General features: G+C 37.6%; 4 protein-coding genes across 7 annotated transcripts; 2 read left to right on the top strand and 2 right to left on the bottom strand.

Moving 5' to 3' along the window:
• Positions 1–250: 250 nt before the first annotated feature.
• On the bottom strand, positions 251–4,011 carry LOC110164692 (monocarboxylate transporter 2-like). Its single transcript, XM_020929789.2, has 5 exons — positions 3,879–4,011; positions 3,545–3,775; positions 3,306–3,449; positions 2,401–3,228; positions 251–2,318 (listed from the first exon to the last, which is right to left on the bottom strand). Exons 2-5 carry the CDS (start codon positions 3,759–3,761, stop codon positions 2,098–2,100), a joined length of 1,410 nt encoding a protein of 469 aa, XP_020785448.2. The 5' UTR covers positions 3,762–3,775; positions 3,879–4,011; the 3' UTR covers positions 251–2,097.
• On the bottom strand, positions 3,908–8,092 carry LOC110164622 (monocarboxylate transporter 2-like). Of its 3 annotated transcripts, none has more exons than XM_020929704.2 (5): positions 7,929–8,092; positions 5,971–6,198; positions 5,748–5,891; positions 4,844–5,671; positions 3,908–4,774 (listed from the first exon to the last, which is right to left on the bottom strand). In XM_020929704.2, the coding sequence occupies exons 2-5, from the start codon at positions 6,185–6,187 to the stop codon at positions 4,551–4,553; spliced, it is 1,413 nt and encodes a 470-aa protein (XP_020785363.2). In that variant the 5' UTR covers positions 6,188–6,198; positions 7,929–8,092; the 3' UTR covers positions 3,908–4,550. The 3 variants fall into 3 exon arrangements, with proteins under 3 accessions (XP_020785363.2, XP_055022066.1, XP_055022067.1); XM_055166091.1 differs by lacking the exon at positions 7,929–8,092 and adding an exon at positions 7,728–7,791; XM_055166092.1 differs by lacking the exon at positions 7,929–8,092 and adding an exon at positions 6,788–6,919.
• LOC110164623 (uncharacterized) lies at positions 7,007–11,254 on the top strand. The gene is made up of 4 exons (XM_055166094.1): positions 7,007–7,075; positions 8,675–8,783; positions 8,942–9,021; positions 10,621–11,254. Exons 1-4 carry the CDS (start codon positions 7,007–7,009, stop codon positions 10,813–10,815), a joined length of 453 nt encoding a protein of 150 aa, XP_055022069.1. The 3' UTR covers positions 10,816–11,254.
• A 331-nt stretch (positions 11,255–11,585) lies between these two features.
• Positions 11,586–17,315, top strand: LOC110164487 (calcium-independent phospholipase A2-gamma-like). 2 transcript variants are annotated; one of them, XM_055166471.1, is made up of 9 exons: positions 11,805–11,895; positions 12,347–13,589; positions 13,831–13,980; positions 14,138–14,295; positions 14,368–14,462; positions 14,556–14,727; positions 15,209–15,266; positions 15,346–15,540; positions 16,083–17,315. In XM_055166471.1, exons 2-9 carry the CDS (start codon positions 12,354–12,356, stop codon positions 16,539–16,541), a joined length of 2,523 nt encoding a protein of 840 aa, XP_055022446.1. In that variant the 5' UTR covers positions 11,805–11,895; positions 12,347–12,353; the 3' UTR covers positions 16,542–17,315. The 2 variants fall into 2 exon arrangements, with proteins under 2 accessions (XP_055022445.1, XP_055022446.1); XM_055166470.1 differs by having other exon boundaries at positions 11,586–13,589.
• Positions 17,316–17,469: the final 154 nt, after the last annotated feature.

Below are 17,469 nucleotides of genomic sequence, written 5' to 3'. Positions count from 1 at the left end.
TAAGGGCTTGAATACAAACCATGAATCCCTTGGTTGGTTGATAATACAGTAGTATAATAAGCCTTTTATTAATTTATTAATGTTATAAAATATCTACTAATGATAATTAATGCTTTGTAAGTGCTCATAAACAAATCATTAGTGCTTATTATATAAATAATATAATAAGATACATTCTTTATTAAGGAACTTCATTTTAAAGCATTGCCAGTTTTTAAAATTTATTATCACAGATTAATAGCGCAAGTGGTATCGATTATCAGACAGTTTTTAGACCTCCACAGAAAGGTGCTATACACAAGCAAGGATCAGATTCTTCTTGTTATTTATTTAATTATTCATATATATAAATGTATATAAATATAATATACATTTATTCATTTTTTTATTTAATTAATGTAAAAAAATAAATTAATTAATTAATTTAAAAAAGAAGAAGAAGAAGAAGTTTGTTAAAAAATAGTGAAATCATATGGTTAACATTACCACACCATCATTAATAAATAAACTGACTGCCAATCAGTTAGATATTCTGGTATCTAATTGTCATTCTTAGTCTAACTGGAACTCACCACACGTTATTCCCCATGTAATTATTTGTGTAGTATTAAACTGGACATATGTCATTAATATCCCCATTCACAGTCTTGAGTAAACCCTTTAGTCCTGGTTATTCCCAGGATGCTGCCCTGCCTCCAAGTGTAAACACTGAGAAGACAGATTAGTTCTGCCGCTGTGGCTAAAGCAGATTAGCAGAGATTATTGCAAACATGCTGGATTAAAAAGACAGTATCACTCATGTCATTACACACTCCCTTATCCCATATACCATTTGCTTTTGTAAAAAAAAAAAAAAACTTTGGGGGCAAAACCATGAACTCTCAATGATAGCTGGAGCAATCTCACACTGCCTTGCGAATTCAGTCTCCTAATTAATGACAGTTTAACAGACATCAATCACACCTCATCACAGTAATTATGGCTAAAATGTTTTGTCAGTGAAATGTGTAAGAGTGCACTTTGAGCCCACCCATTAACCCTATTCCCACAAGAAAACATCTAGAATTCATCAATACCTCTTGACAAAAGCTTTCCTGCTTGACCAGACCACTTAGCCATAAGGCATGAACATAAACAATAGGGCTGCCTCTCATATACCATAATGTTATCTGCCGGTTAGATATAAACGTATTGATTTGCTTACATGCACAATATTCATTCATCTACAAGGAAAAGTCAATATGCACCTTGCAGGGACTTGATAAGGATAGATCATTTAGCACTGGGACTGCATTCAAACATAGCATTCTAATTATGTGTTGTTTAGCCAAAGGTTAAACTGGGTGACCTGGACTCATTGTTTGGTATGGGATGAATTTAAAGCAATTTATATGTAGTTTATAAATGCAATTTTTTTTTCTTTAGGATTTCAGTTGTTGCATTATGCACTGCAACTATATTTTTTATTATTTGTCAGACTTTGTATTAAATGGCCCATATTATGTTATTTTCTGATCTATGTCTGTACACATTCACTAGAATCATTTGGAGGATTTCAGGGCTGGAATTTCCAATTTCTACTAAACAAAAGATAAAAGGTAGGAGTTAACTCAAAAACTACCACTACATGACATCACAAGGTGGAAAAAGGGATTTTCAGTTTTGAAGATGCAGACAGAATAATAATAAAGGGTTTCTCAGAGATGTGTGAATGAAACAGAACACAATTCTGGGTATGTAACAACATTCTATCATGACCTAAAGCTCACAAAAATAAATTCTGTGTAATATAAAACCTTTAATGTTTTTATGAAGTATGTATTTCTGCAGATGTAAAAAGTTACTGAATTCATCACAGAATAATGCATAACATATTTGTACAGTCTCTAATACATTTATCTGATCTGCTCTGTCCGATTTCATTTTATGCCTCACATTAGGGAGAATGCTGCCATCAAGTGGTCTGTATTAGTAGGTCATTGTAACCTAAATGTTGAAAAAATACATATTATTTAAATGTTATAAAGTCAGTGGTGAATAGGCTTAATAAGAAATAAGTAAGTAAATTTAAAGCGCACTTCTGTACTTTGGTCCATTTCATTTTTCCATTACATCCTCTGATTTGTCCTTCTGGTCTATGTTCAAATGCACTCTGTCTTCAGCAGTCCTCATCTCCACTGCTGCTCTGTGCTTCTCCTCCTCCACTTTCCTGTAGTTGTAGTAATGCATGATGAAGAAGAAGAGTCCAGGGACCAGCATAAACACTCCGCATGTGTAGTACATGTATTTGTAGTCTCCAAAGATATCCACAAGGGCCCCTGCAAAATAAATAAATAAATAACATGAAAAAAAAACATGCCAACTCATCATGTTTATGCAAATTTGTGAGGAGTAACTGACCTGACATGGGAGGCCCCAGCAGCACAGGCCCACACTCTATAATAGTACAAAGGCCCACAGCTGTGGAAAAGCGCTTAGCTCCAACCAGGTCCATGAGAGTCTCAAAGAGAAGGGCCGACAACATCCCAAAAGCAAATCCAAAGAACACAGCATAGACCACCAGACCTGCATATCCAGGAAGCAGTGGGCACAGGAGATGGCACACACCATTGTATGAAACTGCAAAGGCAAAGAAGTACTGGATCTTTGGTCTGATCCATTTAGTGTTGCCAATAAAGCCAGTCGCTGGTCTGATAAACATATCCGCGAGGGCAAATATAGAGAGCAAAAAAGCTGCAGAGTATTCATCTATTCCCTGATGTTTGGCGTACGGTGCAAGGAAGACAACAGGAGCAAAGAAGCCAAAGAACATAACAACATTCCCGACCAGGTAAATGAGGAAGCCTCTGTGTTTGAAGAGGGAGAAGTCGATGAATCTGTGCACACAGCTCTGGCTCTTAGGGTTGTCCTCAGTCCTAAGGGCCTCTGCAGCAGCGTCCTCTGCTCCATTAACCTCTGCAGGCTCTGCCTTTGGTTTAGGCACAGCCATTTTATTCACTGGCCTCATCAGAGAACCAGCTACACAGCAGTTCAGGACTATGGCTCCTAAAATGAGGAAGCTCCCTCTCCAGCCAAACGAATCAAACAGAAACTGGTTCAGAGGAGCCAGAGTGAACAAAACCACTGGGCTGCCTGTCATGGCAAGACCATTGGCGAGTGGCCTTTTGGCCTGGAAGTAAGTGCCGATTATGGTCAGAGCAGGCTGTAAGTTGAAGGCAAGTCCAAAACCTAGTGAGAAGAACAAATACTGAAAATAAAGTAATGCATTTACCGTCTGTAATTGTGAAAAATGCAATTAAGATTACCCCCAATTATTCCAACACAGAGGTAAAGATGAATGATGGAAGTGCCTAAGGATGCTAGGATCATGCCAACGCCGAGAATCAACCCACCCACCATCACCACAGGTCTGCTGCCGTAACGATTCACCAGAACACTGCTGATGGGCCCTGCAGTAAACTTTTGTTAAACCATTTTCACTGGTTAAATTATTAAAATATAGTAAAACATTTTTTATACAGCCTATGAGTAAAAAGTGACTAACCTGCTGCATACATGGTGGCAAGCATGACAGAGGACACCCATGCTATCTCACTGTAGGACACGCCAAAATATTCCTGAATCTCCTTGAAATACACAGTGAGGGACTTGGGGAAAGCGTAGGAGAATCCTATAGAGATGAAAGAAGCCAGAACGACCGCCCAGCCCCAGCCTCCATCCGGGGGAGTGTAGCCCAGATTGGTTGTAGCTGGAGGAGGCATATTTGGTGCACCTGCTGTGTAGTGGTAACAGAGCAGACAATTCAACAGTGCATAAACTGCAGCTTATTGCTATAATGTAACCACATTGTGCAGGCAATAGTAACATTGTTGACATACCACAATACGTCTCCAAAACGTCTCCACAGTCTGTACAAAAGAAAGTGTGGATCACGGGTTTGTGTTTGTGCTGCAGTCTCGGACTTTTGGGCAGAAAGTCACAGTGGGGAGGTCTTTGATCCCATGACGTGTGCTCAAATAACCTTTAATACACACAAAAGCACGGGGCCTGTCTGGGGGCCGCACTCTTGGGACACATTTAAAGGAGACGGACACAATTCTAATCCATATGGTTTCCTCCAAACCATTTTATTAACAACTGATTCACTATGCACTGCACAACAGTTACATTAGTGACTCAGGGAATACATGGGTAAACAACCTAATGTGACTAACCATATTTACTTAAAATAAAATCACAATTCTTTTACCATTGTTTACCATGGCTTCTTAGTAAAATAATATGTACGTATATAATAGAGTTTATCAGTGTAACTCATCTTAGTCCTATTTATAATAATTTATAATAATTTATATTTTTTTTTTTTTAAGTAACATTATATGTTATGTTAACCTTTAAATGAACAGGTAGGTTTGACTGGGCAACTTAACTTTACCACAACTAATGTTTTACAATATATTAGTTCTAATAATTTTTGAAAATTTCAACCCAGAATGTATTCAGCTATTAACAGCTTAATGGAAAGTCTGTGCTATTTTCTGGTAGGAGGTTCATTTTTCTGTTTCATTTGTTAAGTCGTCTTTTTGAACGAGTTTTTGTTGAGTTGAGTCTTCAGCAGTCCTCATTTCTACAGATGCACTCTGCTTCTGCTCCTCCTCCAGTTTCTTGTAGTTGTAGTAGTTCATTATAAAGAAGAAGATGCCAGGGAGCAGCATTAGCACTCCACATGTGTAGTACATGTATTTGTATTCTCCAAAGGTATCCACCATTGCACCTAAAGACAACACCACACTTTTATTATGGCTGATTTCTACTGTCTCAGGTGTGACATAGTTTTACTGACCTGATATTGGTGGTCCGAGCAGAACAGGAGCACACTCTATGATAGTGACTAGCCCCACTGCACTGGAAAAACGCTTAGCTCCAACCAGGTCCATGAGAGTCTCGAAGAGCAGAGCACAGACCATGCCAAAGGCAATGCCAAAGATGATTGCATAGACCACCAGACCTGTGTATCCAGAGAACAGTGGGCACAGGAGATGGCACACACCATTGTATGAAACTGCAAAGGCAAAGAAGTACTGGATCTTTGGTCTGATCCATTTAGTGTTGCCAATAAAGCCAGTCGCTGGTCTAACAAACATATCCGCGAGGGCAAATATAGAGAGCAAAAAAGCTGCAGAGTATTCATCTATTCCCTGATGTTTGGCGTACGGTGCAAGGAAGACAATTGGAGCAAAAAGGCCAAAGAACATGACGACATTCCCAACTAAGTAAATGAGGAAGCCTCTGTGTTTGAAGAGGGAGAAGTCGATGAATCTGTGCACACAGCTCTGGCTCTTAGGGTTGTCCTCAATCCTAAGGGCCTCTGCAGCAGCGTCCTCTGCTCCATTAACCTCTGCAGGCTCTGCCTTTGGTTTAGGCACAGCCATTTTATTCACTGGCCTCATCAGAGAACCAGCTACACAGCAGTTCAGGACTATGGCTCCTAAAATGAGGAAGCTCCCTCTCCAGCCAAACGAATCAAACAGAAACTGGTTCAGAGGAGCCAGAGTGAACAAAACCACTGGGCTGCCTGTCATTGCAAGACCATTGGCGAGTGGCCTTTTGGCCTGGAAGTAAGTGCCGATTATTGTCAAAGCAGGCTGCAGGTTGAAAGCAAGTCCAAAACCTGATGAGAAAAACAAATAATGAAAAAAAGGAATGCATTTACCATCTGTAATTGTGAAAAATGCAATTGATATTACCCCCAATTACTCCAACACAGAGGTAAAGATGAATGATGGAAGTGCCTAAGGATGCTAGGATCATGCCAGCACTGAGAATCAACCCACCCACCATCACCACAGGTCTGCTGCCATAACGATTCACCAGAACACTGCTGATGGGCCCTGCACGCATTAAACTTTAGATAAACCGTGTTTACATTTAATAACTTTAACATGTAAAAAGTTGTAAAAAGTGACTAACCTGCTGCATACATAGAGGCAAGCATAACAGAGGACACCCATGCTATCTCACTGTAGGACACGCCAAAATATTCCTGAATCTCCTTGAAGTACACAGTGAGGGACTTGGGGAAAGCGTAGGAGAATCCTATAGAGATGAAAGAAGCCAGAACTACTACCCAGCCCCAGCCTCCGTCCGGGGGAGTGTAGCCCAGATTGGTTGTAGCTGGAGGAGGCATATTTGGTGCACCTTACGAGAGGGTAAAAACAATAATATTAGTAATGCAGTTGAGAAGGCTATAAGGTATGGAGCTGTTTCCTTTTCATGTTGGTAGGTTTCTTACACTTTAATATCACTGTAAGAAGCCAGCAAGGCTGCCACACTATTGCTTACTTCAGTCTTAACTGCATGCCAAGGTATTTTTTGAAACAGAAAAGATGTAAAATCTGGACAGCTGAGAGAAATTAATAGAGCTGAGTAACAGAGAATGGTGACTGTATAGTGTTTTCTTCTCAGGAAAGCACACACATAGGCCTACAGAATCTGTATAGCCTATGTAGGAGCAATGTGGGAGTTTACTGTCTTAACTGGAATCAGGACATTATTTTTCAAAAGAATAAGCTAAGTCTCATCTAAATGCAATAAACCTGGGATGAAGCTCTTATTTTTAAATGTATATTTTTGTCTGAGGGATATTGAGCTGCAGACAGTGCTTGCTTAATTTGAGGACCTTTTTCACTTGACTGAATCTTCTTGTTCACCCACCCTTTGGACAAGATTATATCAAATTAGTTAATATAATTGCTGAGTCATGACGCAGGCCTAGCTGTTTCTTTACCTTTCGCTTTTGCGTGATACTGAAGGATCACACCAGAAGGCCAAATATGTTCTGAGTTGGTACTCGTTTGAAAATCTGCACTCACTGGACTCACTGGAGCCCTTCACCAGATCTTGATCCCTAACAGATTTTAGGCTTGCAACGTCACATAGATAAACAACTGTTTTTGTTCATACTTGATTCATATAATTTTTCTTTCATTTCGCGCGAATAAAAACAATGACGCAATCACGTGCACGGAAGAAAAGCGCTTTGGCCACGCCTCCTGAAAACATCTGCGAGAGACAAGTGGGTTACGTGAATCTTTCAATATTGCTAAGTCTTTTTTCATTATCGAGTTTATTAAACACAACTACACAATGTTTTGAGTGTAACGCGATAAACCCAGCTAATGTCTTTTGTGAGGCTAGCTTGTTAGCGTTGTTACCAAACAGCTTGAGTAACAACTGTGTGGTATGGGTGACTGTTAGCTAATGTCAAACCAGGAGCTAGTACAGCACTCGCTCGATGGTCGCAGTTGTTCTACACATATCCGCTAAAATCTAGAAGTAGTTAAATGATAATGAATTTGGTCAGGATGCCTTTGAACTCGGGTTTGGCTATAAGAGCAATGCTGTGCAGACTACAGCTCAGGACCAGTCATACCAGCCCCACGTTTGCAGCACCTGTCAAAGTAAGTGCGCTCCCCATACTTCTCTCTTGACCACTGACAAGCATGCATGGATGATTAAAATAACAATATAAATACAAAATATATAAAACCATGCATACTATCTCTGTGTTAGTTAGGATCAAATTTTGAAAGTTTAGTGGGCGTTAGAGGTGAGATATTTTAGGTTTAAAAGAACACGTGGCTCAATCAGTGACAGACCAAATGGCAGCTGATGAAATCCAAACGTCTGGTGAACAAGCAAAAATCCACATGTTTAGCAGGAATCACCTTATAACTCTCGGTTCAGGGAGTATGTCAGCAGCAGAAGCAGTCTTAAAATACATGTGCTCTGTCAGTCAGTGAAAATATGTGAATCATGCCTATTATGCTCATCTCAGATGTCCCCAAGTTTCAAAGCACCTTTCTCTAAGTGTAATTTACTGTCCCCTTTTGCCCCCCTAAATACAAAAATAGACTCTTTGTACTTACTTGAACTCAGTGGTGGTGGGTTGTCATATGTCCTGTATTGTCTTGATGTGTGTAGGAAACCAGCATATCTTGTTATAAACCAGTTCTGACTTTAAACAGTGGCCTCAACCTGCTCCCAAACTCTGGAATGCACTTCCTAAAGACATGAGAAAGAGAAATCTGGTGTCCAGCAGAGTGTGCTGTGTGGGAAACATGTTTAATCTATTTTCCATGTGTTAGGAAATTCCATTTCTATTTTAATAACATGCTGTGATTAGGACTGTTAGCCTGATATCATGTATAAAATGAAAAGGAAGAAACATAATGATAATTCACTATTATATACCCAACAACAGTGAAGTCCTTTATTTACTTTATATCTAAAAGATTACTGTTCCTTTAGCGACAAGTTTCATGAAATCAAACTTTCTCAATTATAGTAAAATTGTGTCATAAACAGATAAAACTTTGCACTTTAATGTACTTTTTAAAAGTGTACACTACCAGTCAAAAGTTTGAACACAACATCTTTTTCAGTGTTTATTTTTGTACTTTCTACTGTCTACTAAATGTTTGTTTAATGTATTTGTTTAAGTAGCCACCCGTTCCTTTGTCAAGTTATTTTACTTTTTCTTTCCAATGTATATATCTATATATATTTTACTTCCTAAATGTAGAAAGTAGTAAAAATAAATAAATATAAATAGCAATAAGCAATAATAACATTAATGTTTTTTATAATGGCGTATCTTTCTCCTGTATTACAGGTTTTATATGATGGGCTTTGTCCCATATGTGTGACAGAGATCCGGTTTCTCCAGTTTCTGCAGAGGAAAGAACCTGGCAAAGTGGATTTCATTGATATATCTCTCCCAGGTAGATATGCCATGATATAAAATTTTACTGGTAGGATTGTTGTGAGAAAAAACATCATGATTTAAAGATTATTGATTGAAATGTTTATGATTATTAGTTTTTATCAGAATAATCATGATTATCAATTAACCTAATAATCTTGACATTCCTTCTCCCAGGATATGATGGGGCAAACCACAATGGCATCAGCTACGAGATGGCGATGGAGGAAATGCATGTTATAGATGAGAAAAATATGGTATATACATTAACTTTTTAATTATCATTTTGACACTACAATTCAAAAGTTTGGACACACCCTCTTATTCAAATGTTTTTTTTCTTTATTTTACAACTTTTAGATACATATGGAGTACTTAAAATATGTGAAGCAAGATACATGGAATTATGTAGCAAAGGAAAATGTTAAATAACTCTATTAGACACTTATGGAGAGACTTAACCATGCATTTGTCTCCAGTAGATAAGAGTACTGTAACGGCCTGCTCACTTTAAAACAGCTGCTGTACATCCAAAACACTGCTGCTCAGGTCCTGACTAGTACAGTCAGTCCGAGTATATGCATCTTGTGCTCAGGTCTCTGTACTGGCTCCTGTGATGCAGAGAATATACTTTAAAACCTCTCTGTTTTCTGACATGTTAGTGCAAAATGAACCATTTCCACTCTGAGGAGCTTAGGGACCAGCCTCCTTCTGGTGCCCAAAGTCAGGACTAAACATGGGGAGTCAGAGGGTGTTTCACAATTGCCAGGATCCTCGGCTTCTGAGCCACATCTGACAGATCCACATCATCAGAGCTCCGCCAAGTGGTGTTCCAATTCACCCAAAGCCCTCATGCTTTCCATGCTCCTCCATTTTTCTCTTTTACCAAGGATGCACGGATGGATGTTAGCCACCTTGGAGCACTTGAAACTGCCCACAATGCACTGCAAGTTATTTTTTTTTAACTTTATTTAAGCAATAAAATGCATTTTGATAAAACTAATTCAACAATAAAAAAAGAAGTAAATATTCTGCTATTTTAGCCACATTGCTGCAAATAACACAATTATCAGCATTAAAATTATTACAAATGCAGCAAAATCTCTGAAAGGAGGGGATTGGGAATACACTTAATCTATCATCCGAAAATGTTTCAGTCTGTGTAATTATTTCTGTAGGCTAATGATCACCCTAAATAACACAATAACAGATGATTCACTCAGCCTTCATTATTCACATGTTTTAATGCTTGTTGACACATAAAACACTTCTGAACACTTTATATTTGTAGAAGCATTGATGCTTATTAAAACACTGAGTTTTATCATGTCTGATTTGGTCACGTGACACGGTGCAGTCGCTCCCTCCAGAGCCTGTTCCACATGCGCTCCTAGGAGCTGTGGGAAGCCGACTTTGGAGGGGTGCTACAAAATAGTCTTTGGAGGAAGGAACCTGGGAACTGAGGAACACCCAGAGTTTCAGTTTTATGCAGCTAGACCCTAAAACACTCTTACTCAATATGTGAGACATCTGCTTTGATAATGTCAAAACAGTTCTGTTTGCTGTGCGTATTACATATTCCACAATCTTCTCTCTTCTCTTTTAGTGTAGTAATCTCCTGATCATTGTTTATGTTTTGATTTGTTTGTATTGTGATTTTAATGGCTTATACAAAATGCCATATATCTTGCGTCATATATTTGATGTATTCCTTATGTATATAAAATGTAGAAAGTGGTAGAAATAAAGAAAAAACAACATTGAATGAGATGGTGTGTCCAAATATTTGACTGATAGACTAAGGGTATGCTTTTTGTTTGTATTTAAGAATCCTAATTTGTTTGTTGATTTTCTAGGTTCACCGTGGTGTTCCTGCCTTCTATGTCATGTATTCTGCAGTGGGACTTGGGTGGTTAGGGCGCCTCCTCATGTGGCCTCCTATAAGACCTTTAATGGATAAATCTTATGACATATTTGCCAGAAACCGCCTAAAATGGACAGGGCGTGGAGGTGAATGCACCACTGGACGCTGTGAAAAGAAACCAAACTGAGCTGAAAACTTTCGCTAGGTACTTGATTGTGGGCTTTACTATGCACTTCATGAACACTGCAATGCAAGTTTAAAATGTGGTTCGATTCACACATTGTTTTTTGTTAAAGCGTTATGCTTAAAATATTACTATAAAAACAGCTTCAAGAAATGTAAGTATGTAGTAATTGAGAAGTCAAAATTATCGAAAATCAGATGCTAATCGGTACTAAAACTACTATATATAATTCACATAACAGAAATGAACCTTTTGTGAATAGCTTTGGAAGCCATGTGGCATAAAACCATAGGGACTAGTATATGCCACGGACCACTCTGGATCCATCCTGAATGGCTGATTACAAAGATTTAAGACTACATGGTAATATAAAAGAAAGTACTATTATTTAATGTGGAAAATTACATTCTATTTTCTAAATAAAGACAGCTTTTTATTATCATTTTGCCTTTGGTATTAAGTGTATTCCTTGTTATCGAAATAGAGATCGAAATTTTAGTATTGTGACAAGTAAATATACTACTGAACATCATGTCTGTGTCACTTGAACTAGCCACAATGTACAAAGTCATGAAAATATGTTCCAAAAATACACTGTTATAGTTACCACCGTTTGGCCACTAGATGTCCATGTAATGCAAGCAAACATATTGCTGTGTGTGCTACCACACGTGAGTGCAAGGATTATATTAATGAACCTTATAAAGAAAAGTGAGATTATACAGTAGATATCTAAATACATTTTGTGGATTTTACAGAAAAAATGTTAGCTATAAGAAGTCTTTTGTCAAGCTGTTTGTATGTGTTTATTGCTCTACCACCGCTGCCTAATTTTAGACTGGAGCTTCCAGTCCTGCTCCTGAGCAGTGACCTTAAGACCTTAAGGTCTTATCATGCATTGGTCAGTGCGGTCCACCCCCACTGAGCTCCACCAATGGGATCTCAACACAGAGTAAGCGAAGGCTGGAATAAGAATCAAAACACAACACTATCCTGACTGGCATGTCAATTTTGGACTGTGAGTTGTTTTTTTTTTACTTTAAACTGACAGAAAAGAAGGCAGAAGTCAACCCTGTGTCTCAGGTACTTTTTCTCTTGTCATTGAGTGAAGACATAAGCTGCTTTGAGGCGTGACCTTCCTCCCAGCAAAGGCAAAACAAACAGCATAGACACAATGTAAATGCCTTTACACACTTTATCCAAGGGCACAGTTGTTAGAAAACTGTTAAAAAAGCTCAACAGCTTGTAGGCTTTAACCTGTGTTTGAATGTCTTAAGAAAGCATATGCTTATTTTTACAGTGTTACAAGATGTTTGTCATATGCAAATGTATGCTACTGTTTTTGTCTTAAGGCCTTTAACACCTCCACCATTGTTATTTATAGTTAGGACACTGTGCCTCTGTACAATAACTAATAGTTTTAAAATCAATTATAAATAAGCATCTAAATATATACCTTACGCACTGAGTACAATTAAAGCAATAGGTCCTGACTGATTTTTAGCATAAATATATCATTACATTTTTTACGCAGATAAAATATGGGCCGATATCTCAACTTATGTTCAAGCTCTGGGAAATCAATCCTAAAATCCTACTGCAAAATCAAGTACTTAATGAGCATTCTGAGGAAAATCCACTGTCGTGACCAATTCAGGTTCTCATTTCAACCTCAACCTTTTTCAACTAACCCAACCAGAAAGACAAGTGGACACAAATACCCCAGGAATACATTCTTCAAATATCACCACACCTCAATCAACATTGAATATTCACGTGAACATTTTTACTCTACCTCTTCTAGAAGGGACGAATTTAAGGTTGAAGCTCCAGTAGGAATTTTGGAGGAGACTCAAGAAAATGGTCAACTGAGTAGACTTGGTGGTCGTCTTGGTCAATCATTTAATCAGTTGTCAACACATATTAACATGTATTTCAAAAGAAAGAACACTGAATCTCCAGCTAAAAGTTCAAATACAAGGACAGCAACACCTCTTCAGACAGCTACCCAGGAATGCAATTTACCTCAAAATAAAGCCACATTACAAACATTCAGTAATAATGAAACAATTCCCCCTCCTTCACTCAGCTATTTAGGTGTACAACTTTTTCATTCCAGCTATTTGGCAACACGATTTGGAGAAAGCTACTATTATGTTGCAAAACACATAAATTCATTTTTTTCAAGAGGGGATGCCCAAGGTAAAGAACAGGATCATTTTGATATGCATTCAAGAAGTGAGCAGATTAACACAAGAAAGTTTAAAAATGTCTCATCGGATGCCACTCATGGCAATCAAAAAGCTACAAATATCCAAAATTCTACCTCCAGTAGCTGGGAAGAAGGTTATGCAATGTTTGCTACACACATTAATAAATACTTTGGAGCTCTTGCTACTGATAAGAAGAAACCAGGAGAATATACCCTGCCCCAAACCTCCAAACATTTACCCAACAAACTGAATCAAGTATTTGAATCAAAAGATGGACTGGATGGCCTTTTCCATAGCAGCCACAATGCAACACATTTTGGTGAGAATCATTTCCAAATGGCAAACCACGTCAATCAGTATTTCAAAGGAGAAACATTGGAAGAGATTGATCTGGATGAAACAGAGGTGGCTCCTGCTTTTACAAACTCAGGTCAAATGAAAACTGTTTCTCTTCTGGACTGCCTGCTACATCCTTCCAGTGCTATCCCGGATTTCCTCAATATATATCTCAGACCAAACCGAATCAACAATATAACGTCACCTAGAAATACATGGAACAATAAGGTGAGTTTTGTTGTTTAAACCTTTTTTGGTACTTAACTTTGATGCTTCATACTGACTGCATACTGCTGTTGTGCATTTGGCAAGACACTACCCTCCTCTTGCATCTTTTGTCTGCGTACATTTGATTATGACTGTATAAAGTGTCTAATCATTTTGTATTAAATTATTATTGTATCAGCGTAATTGAAATAAGCATGCATAAAATAACTTTTTAAAATAAAATAGATTTATTTTCCAATAGTTCCTAAGTAAAAGGCAAGCAGAAGAAGTTACTTACAATTTGATAACAACACTGGAACAGACGACCTCTCCAGAAGACCTAGCATCCTGCATTGAAGCTCTCAATGAGAATCTTATTCGGTACCCATCATGCAGAATGGTCTTATGGCAAGTAAGAAATATATATATATATATATATATATATATATATATATATATATATATATATATTATATATATATATATATATATATATATATATATATATATAATAACACAGACACTTAATGTTTCCATGGCTGTATTGCATTGCAATTGTGTTTTTGTAGAAAAAAACTGCTGTGTTACTACTACGAAAACGCCGCTCCTATAAAAATCATGAGGGTCTTCAGAATGCCATCAGAGAAGTCCTTGCCTTGGTGGGATATGTAGATCCTGCAAAAGGCAGAGGCATCAGGGTTTTGTCCATTGATGGTGGTGGTACAAGGTAGAACTTAACATTGTTACTATACAAAATTACCCTTTATTTATATCATAAATGTTTTATTTTCTGTTTTAGAGGTGTAGTTCCTCTGCAAGTGTTAAAAGTTTTAGAGGCTCAAACAGGCAGGAAGATACCCCAATTATTTGACTACATTTGTGGAGTAAGCACAGGTAAGTAACTATTGTAAAGAGAGGCATTTTAACATCTGTATTATTTACTGAGATGACATTTGAGTTATTGTGTGTGTATTCTATATTTTTCAGGTGCTGTACTTGCCTTCATGCTGGGTCTGGCCCATTTTTCTCTCAGAGAGTGTGAGGACATGTATCAGCATTTTGGATCTGAGGTTTTCTGTCAGAATCCATTTGTGGGAACAGTGAAGATGGGCTGGAGTCATTCGTACTATGACACAGAGACCTGGGAGACCATACTCAGGTAGTGATTGTTTTCCTACTCTAATGAAGATTTAACTCCCTCAAGACCCACTATTATCACTATATAAATATAAGGCCCTAGTATTCAGTTCTGTTTCTGCAAAACTAGTACATTAACAATATTTATGACCTGTCAATTGAATGGAGGTTACTGAGTGTTCGGATGTCATCTGAAATCAGTCACTTTTCATATTAGTTTTTATCATCCATAGTCTATCTGAGGATGATACAGAATTGTTAGCCATGTGTAGCCATTGTCAAAAATAAAAACCTTGCGTTTACTATGGTGAAATCCCACAGAGTGTGGCTTTTCATTTCATTTCATATATATATATATATATATATATATATATATATATATATATATATATATATATATATATATATATATATATATATATATATATATATATATATATATATATATATATATATATATATATATATATATATATATGTGATGTTTGTTGACCCTTTAACAGAGAGAAGCTTGGGGAGCGACTGCTTATTAAAACAGCAAGAGATGAGTTAAGCCCAAAGGTAATATTAACATTTGAAGGGTTTTAATAATAAAATCATAAATTGTTGATTGATCATTATTTGTGTATTTTATTTGTAGGTTTCAGCTGTCAGTGCTGTTGTGAACTGGGGAACAAGTCCAAAAGCTTTTGTTTTTCGTAACTACAACCACAGTCCTGGATCACTCAGTCGATACGCAGGAGGCAGTGGGTATCAGATGTGGCAGGCAGTCAGAGCCTCATCAGCTGCTCCAGGATACTTTCAAGAGTTCACTTTACAAGGAGACATTCACCAGGTAGGAAAGTGCAGCTCTTACATATGAACATAAGCCTGTGTTTCTAATTCTATTACTGGGACTGTTCATTTATAAGAAATAACCATAAAGTACCAATTATTTAACTAATTATATACATTCTACTGCTCCCCTTTTCAATGGGCTGAGTTTAAGTAACATTTCAGCATTAAGAGTGTCCAGAGTGGCACCAAGTTCAACATATTTTGTTAGATAAAATGCACTTGAGTGGAATATTTTTACTATTGTTGAAAATTAAGGTGGATTATTAAATTGCACCAGGATGACTTCCATCAATTAGAATTATGAGGCAAAAACTATATGTAGACTTGTGTATCACCCACAGAGTTACACTGACATCATCAAAGAGGCTATCCATGTGTTTTACAATGATAAAAATATAGGAACATTGCCATAGAAATTAACCATTCTTTCTTATTTATTAATAGTCCTCAAAATGGAATCACATACAGGAAATTGAGACGTATGAAGACAACACTGTGATGTAATTTGAAACCCAGTAATACTCTTGTATGACTTTTTAGGATGGGGGAATCATTGTGAACAACCCATGTGCTTTAGCGGTGCACGAGAGCCGTCTGCTGTGGCCTCACCAGCCCTTTCAATGTGTGCTTTCTCTGGGCACTGGTCGCTATGACAGTGTAAAGAGAAACCCAGCCACCTCCACCAGTCTGAGGGCCAAAATCAGCAACCTAATTTGTAGTGCCACTGACACCGAAGGAGTCCACACACTTTTAGATGACCTTCTCGCACCGAACGTATATTTCCGGTTCAACCCCACAATGAGCACGGTGGTTGCCCTTGACGAAAGCCGACCTGGAGCTTTGGAGGTACTCAGGCAAGATACACAAGAGTACCTAGAGAGAAATCATCCTAAACTGGCCAGACTGTGCTTGGTTCTTGGGGCAGAGCGTTCGGCTATGAGCAAAACAATGGACTGGATGAGTGAGAGGGCTTGGGGAATGAAGCAGCGTTGGGTGTGAGTAGATATAGCCATTAAAACTACTACTGTCCATTAAGACTACTACAACAGAACAACATAAAAGACTATGAAATCAAAATATGTACCTACAAGAAGGTAGCTTCCAAAAATAAAGCTGTGTGCTCAAATATATTGACCATATGATGAAAATATTGTGTTAATGTATTTCATATTTATATTATTTGTTGTAAGACTTCATAAAAACATATACTAAAGAAGAGGAGTTAATAACAGTTTAAAGATGCACTGCCACCTGCTTGTTTCCATGGAGATGTTAAAGCTGTGCCTCAAATTCACAGTAATGCATTAAACATATCTATATTGCATTTGTCCAATTAGGGGTATTTTTGTTGCTAAACAAATCTGGCCTGGTGGAGCACACTTGTCTTTAAGAAGAGATCTAACTTCTTAAAGACAAGCGTGCAATACTGTGAAGCATCTCCATGGAGATAAGCGTTTGGCAGACCTACCTCCAAAAAAGTTACATTGTACACTTTTTTAGCTATAATAACTGTATAGATGTACCGTATGTTATTGTAATAAACATCATCAATTGAATGCACATATACTTCATTCTTTTTATTACTGCTTAATAAGTCAGTCATTTCAGGTACCAAATTCTACTTTTGTATTCATTTCTCATTTGGTGAATGGTCTATGGGTTTATCAATGAAATCCTATCCACTTTGTTAGGGTTAAATTCATTGTTGTACCGTCTGTGGGCTGTATCATTTTAATTCACAATAGCTTGGGCCTGACAGAGGCCCTTTGTTCAGAGACCATGTGTTTGTGCCAGCCAGAGCAACGATACAATGTCAGTATCTTAGAATGCGTTTTAAACAATGAAATCACATCAGCATTTTTTTTAAATACTGTTGGACAGTTTACTAAATACTAAACCTTGAATTGTGTCCTCCTGTTTTACTTAT

The sequence above is a fragment of the Boleophthalmus pectinirostris genome, unplaced genomic scaffold (genome assembly GCF_026225935.1).
Source record: "Boleophthalmus pectinirostris isolate CB_2022bp ecotype Guang Dong unplaced genomic scaffold, ASM2622593v1 HiC_scaffold_8, whole genome shotgun sequence".
NCBI lineage: Eukaryota > Metazoa > Chordata > Actinopteri > Gobiiformes > Gobiidae > Boleophthalmus > Boleophthalmus pectinirostris.
The sequence above is the reverse complement of the archived record's forward strand: the minus strand, read 5'-3'. Positions and strand labels throughout refer to the sequence as shown.

Excerpts from the sequence above, each read along its gene's own strand:
- LOC110164692 (XM_020929789.2), bottom strand. The coding sequence starts at position 3,761 with ATGCCTCCTCCAGCTACAACCAATCTGGGCTACACTCCCCCGGATGGA. Across the intron at positions 3,229-3,305 it reads CTGTGTTGGAATAATTGGGG|GTTTTGGACTTGCCTTCAAC; the intron begins GTAATCTTAATT and ends TCTTCTCACTAG. Across the intron at positions 2,319-2,400 it reads GCTGGGGCCTCCCATGTCAG|GGGCCCTTGTGGATATCTTT; the intron begins GTCAGTTACTCC and ends TTTATTTTGCAG.
- LOC110164622 (XM_020929704.2), bottom strand. The coding sequence starts at position 6,187 with ATGCCTCCTCCAGCTACAACCAATCTGGGCTACACTCCCCCGGACGGA. Across the intron at positions 5,892-5,970 it reads TGCCTCTATGTATGCAGCAG|GGCCCATCAGCAGTGTTCTG; the intron begins GTTAGTCACTTT and ends TAATGCGTGCAG. Across the intron at positions 5,672-5,747 it reads CTGTGTTGGAGTAATTGGGG|GTTTTGGACTTGCTTTCAAC; the intron begins GTAATATCAATT and ends TTTTCTCATCAG.
- LOC110164487 (XM_055166470.1), top strand. The coding sequence starts at position 12,354 with ATGGGCCGATATCTCAACTTATGTTCAAGCTCTGGGAAATCAATCCTA. Across the intron at positions 13,590-13,830 it reads GAAATACATGGAACAATAAG|TTCCTAAGTAAAAGGCAAGC; the intron begins GTGAGTTTTGTT and ends ATTTTCCAATAG. Across the intron at positions 14,296-14,367 it reads ATTGATGGTGGTGGTACAAG|AGGTGTAGTTCCTCTGCAAG; the intron begins GTAGAACTTAAC and ends TTTCTGTTTTAG.
- LOC110164623 (XM_055166094.1), top strand. The coding sequence starts at position 7,007 with ATGACGCAATCACGTGCACGGAAGAAAAGCGCTTTGGCCACGCCTCCT. Across the intron at positions 7,076-8,674 it reads AAAACATCTGCGAGAGACAA|GTTTTATATGATGGGCTTTG; the intron begins GTGGGTTACGTG and ends CCTGTATTACAG. Across the intron at positions 9,022-10,620 it reads TTATAGATGAGAAAAATATG|GTTCACCGTGGTGTTCCTGC; the intron begins GTATATACATTA and ends TTGATTTTCTAG.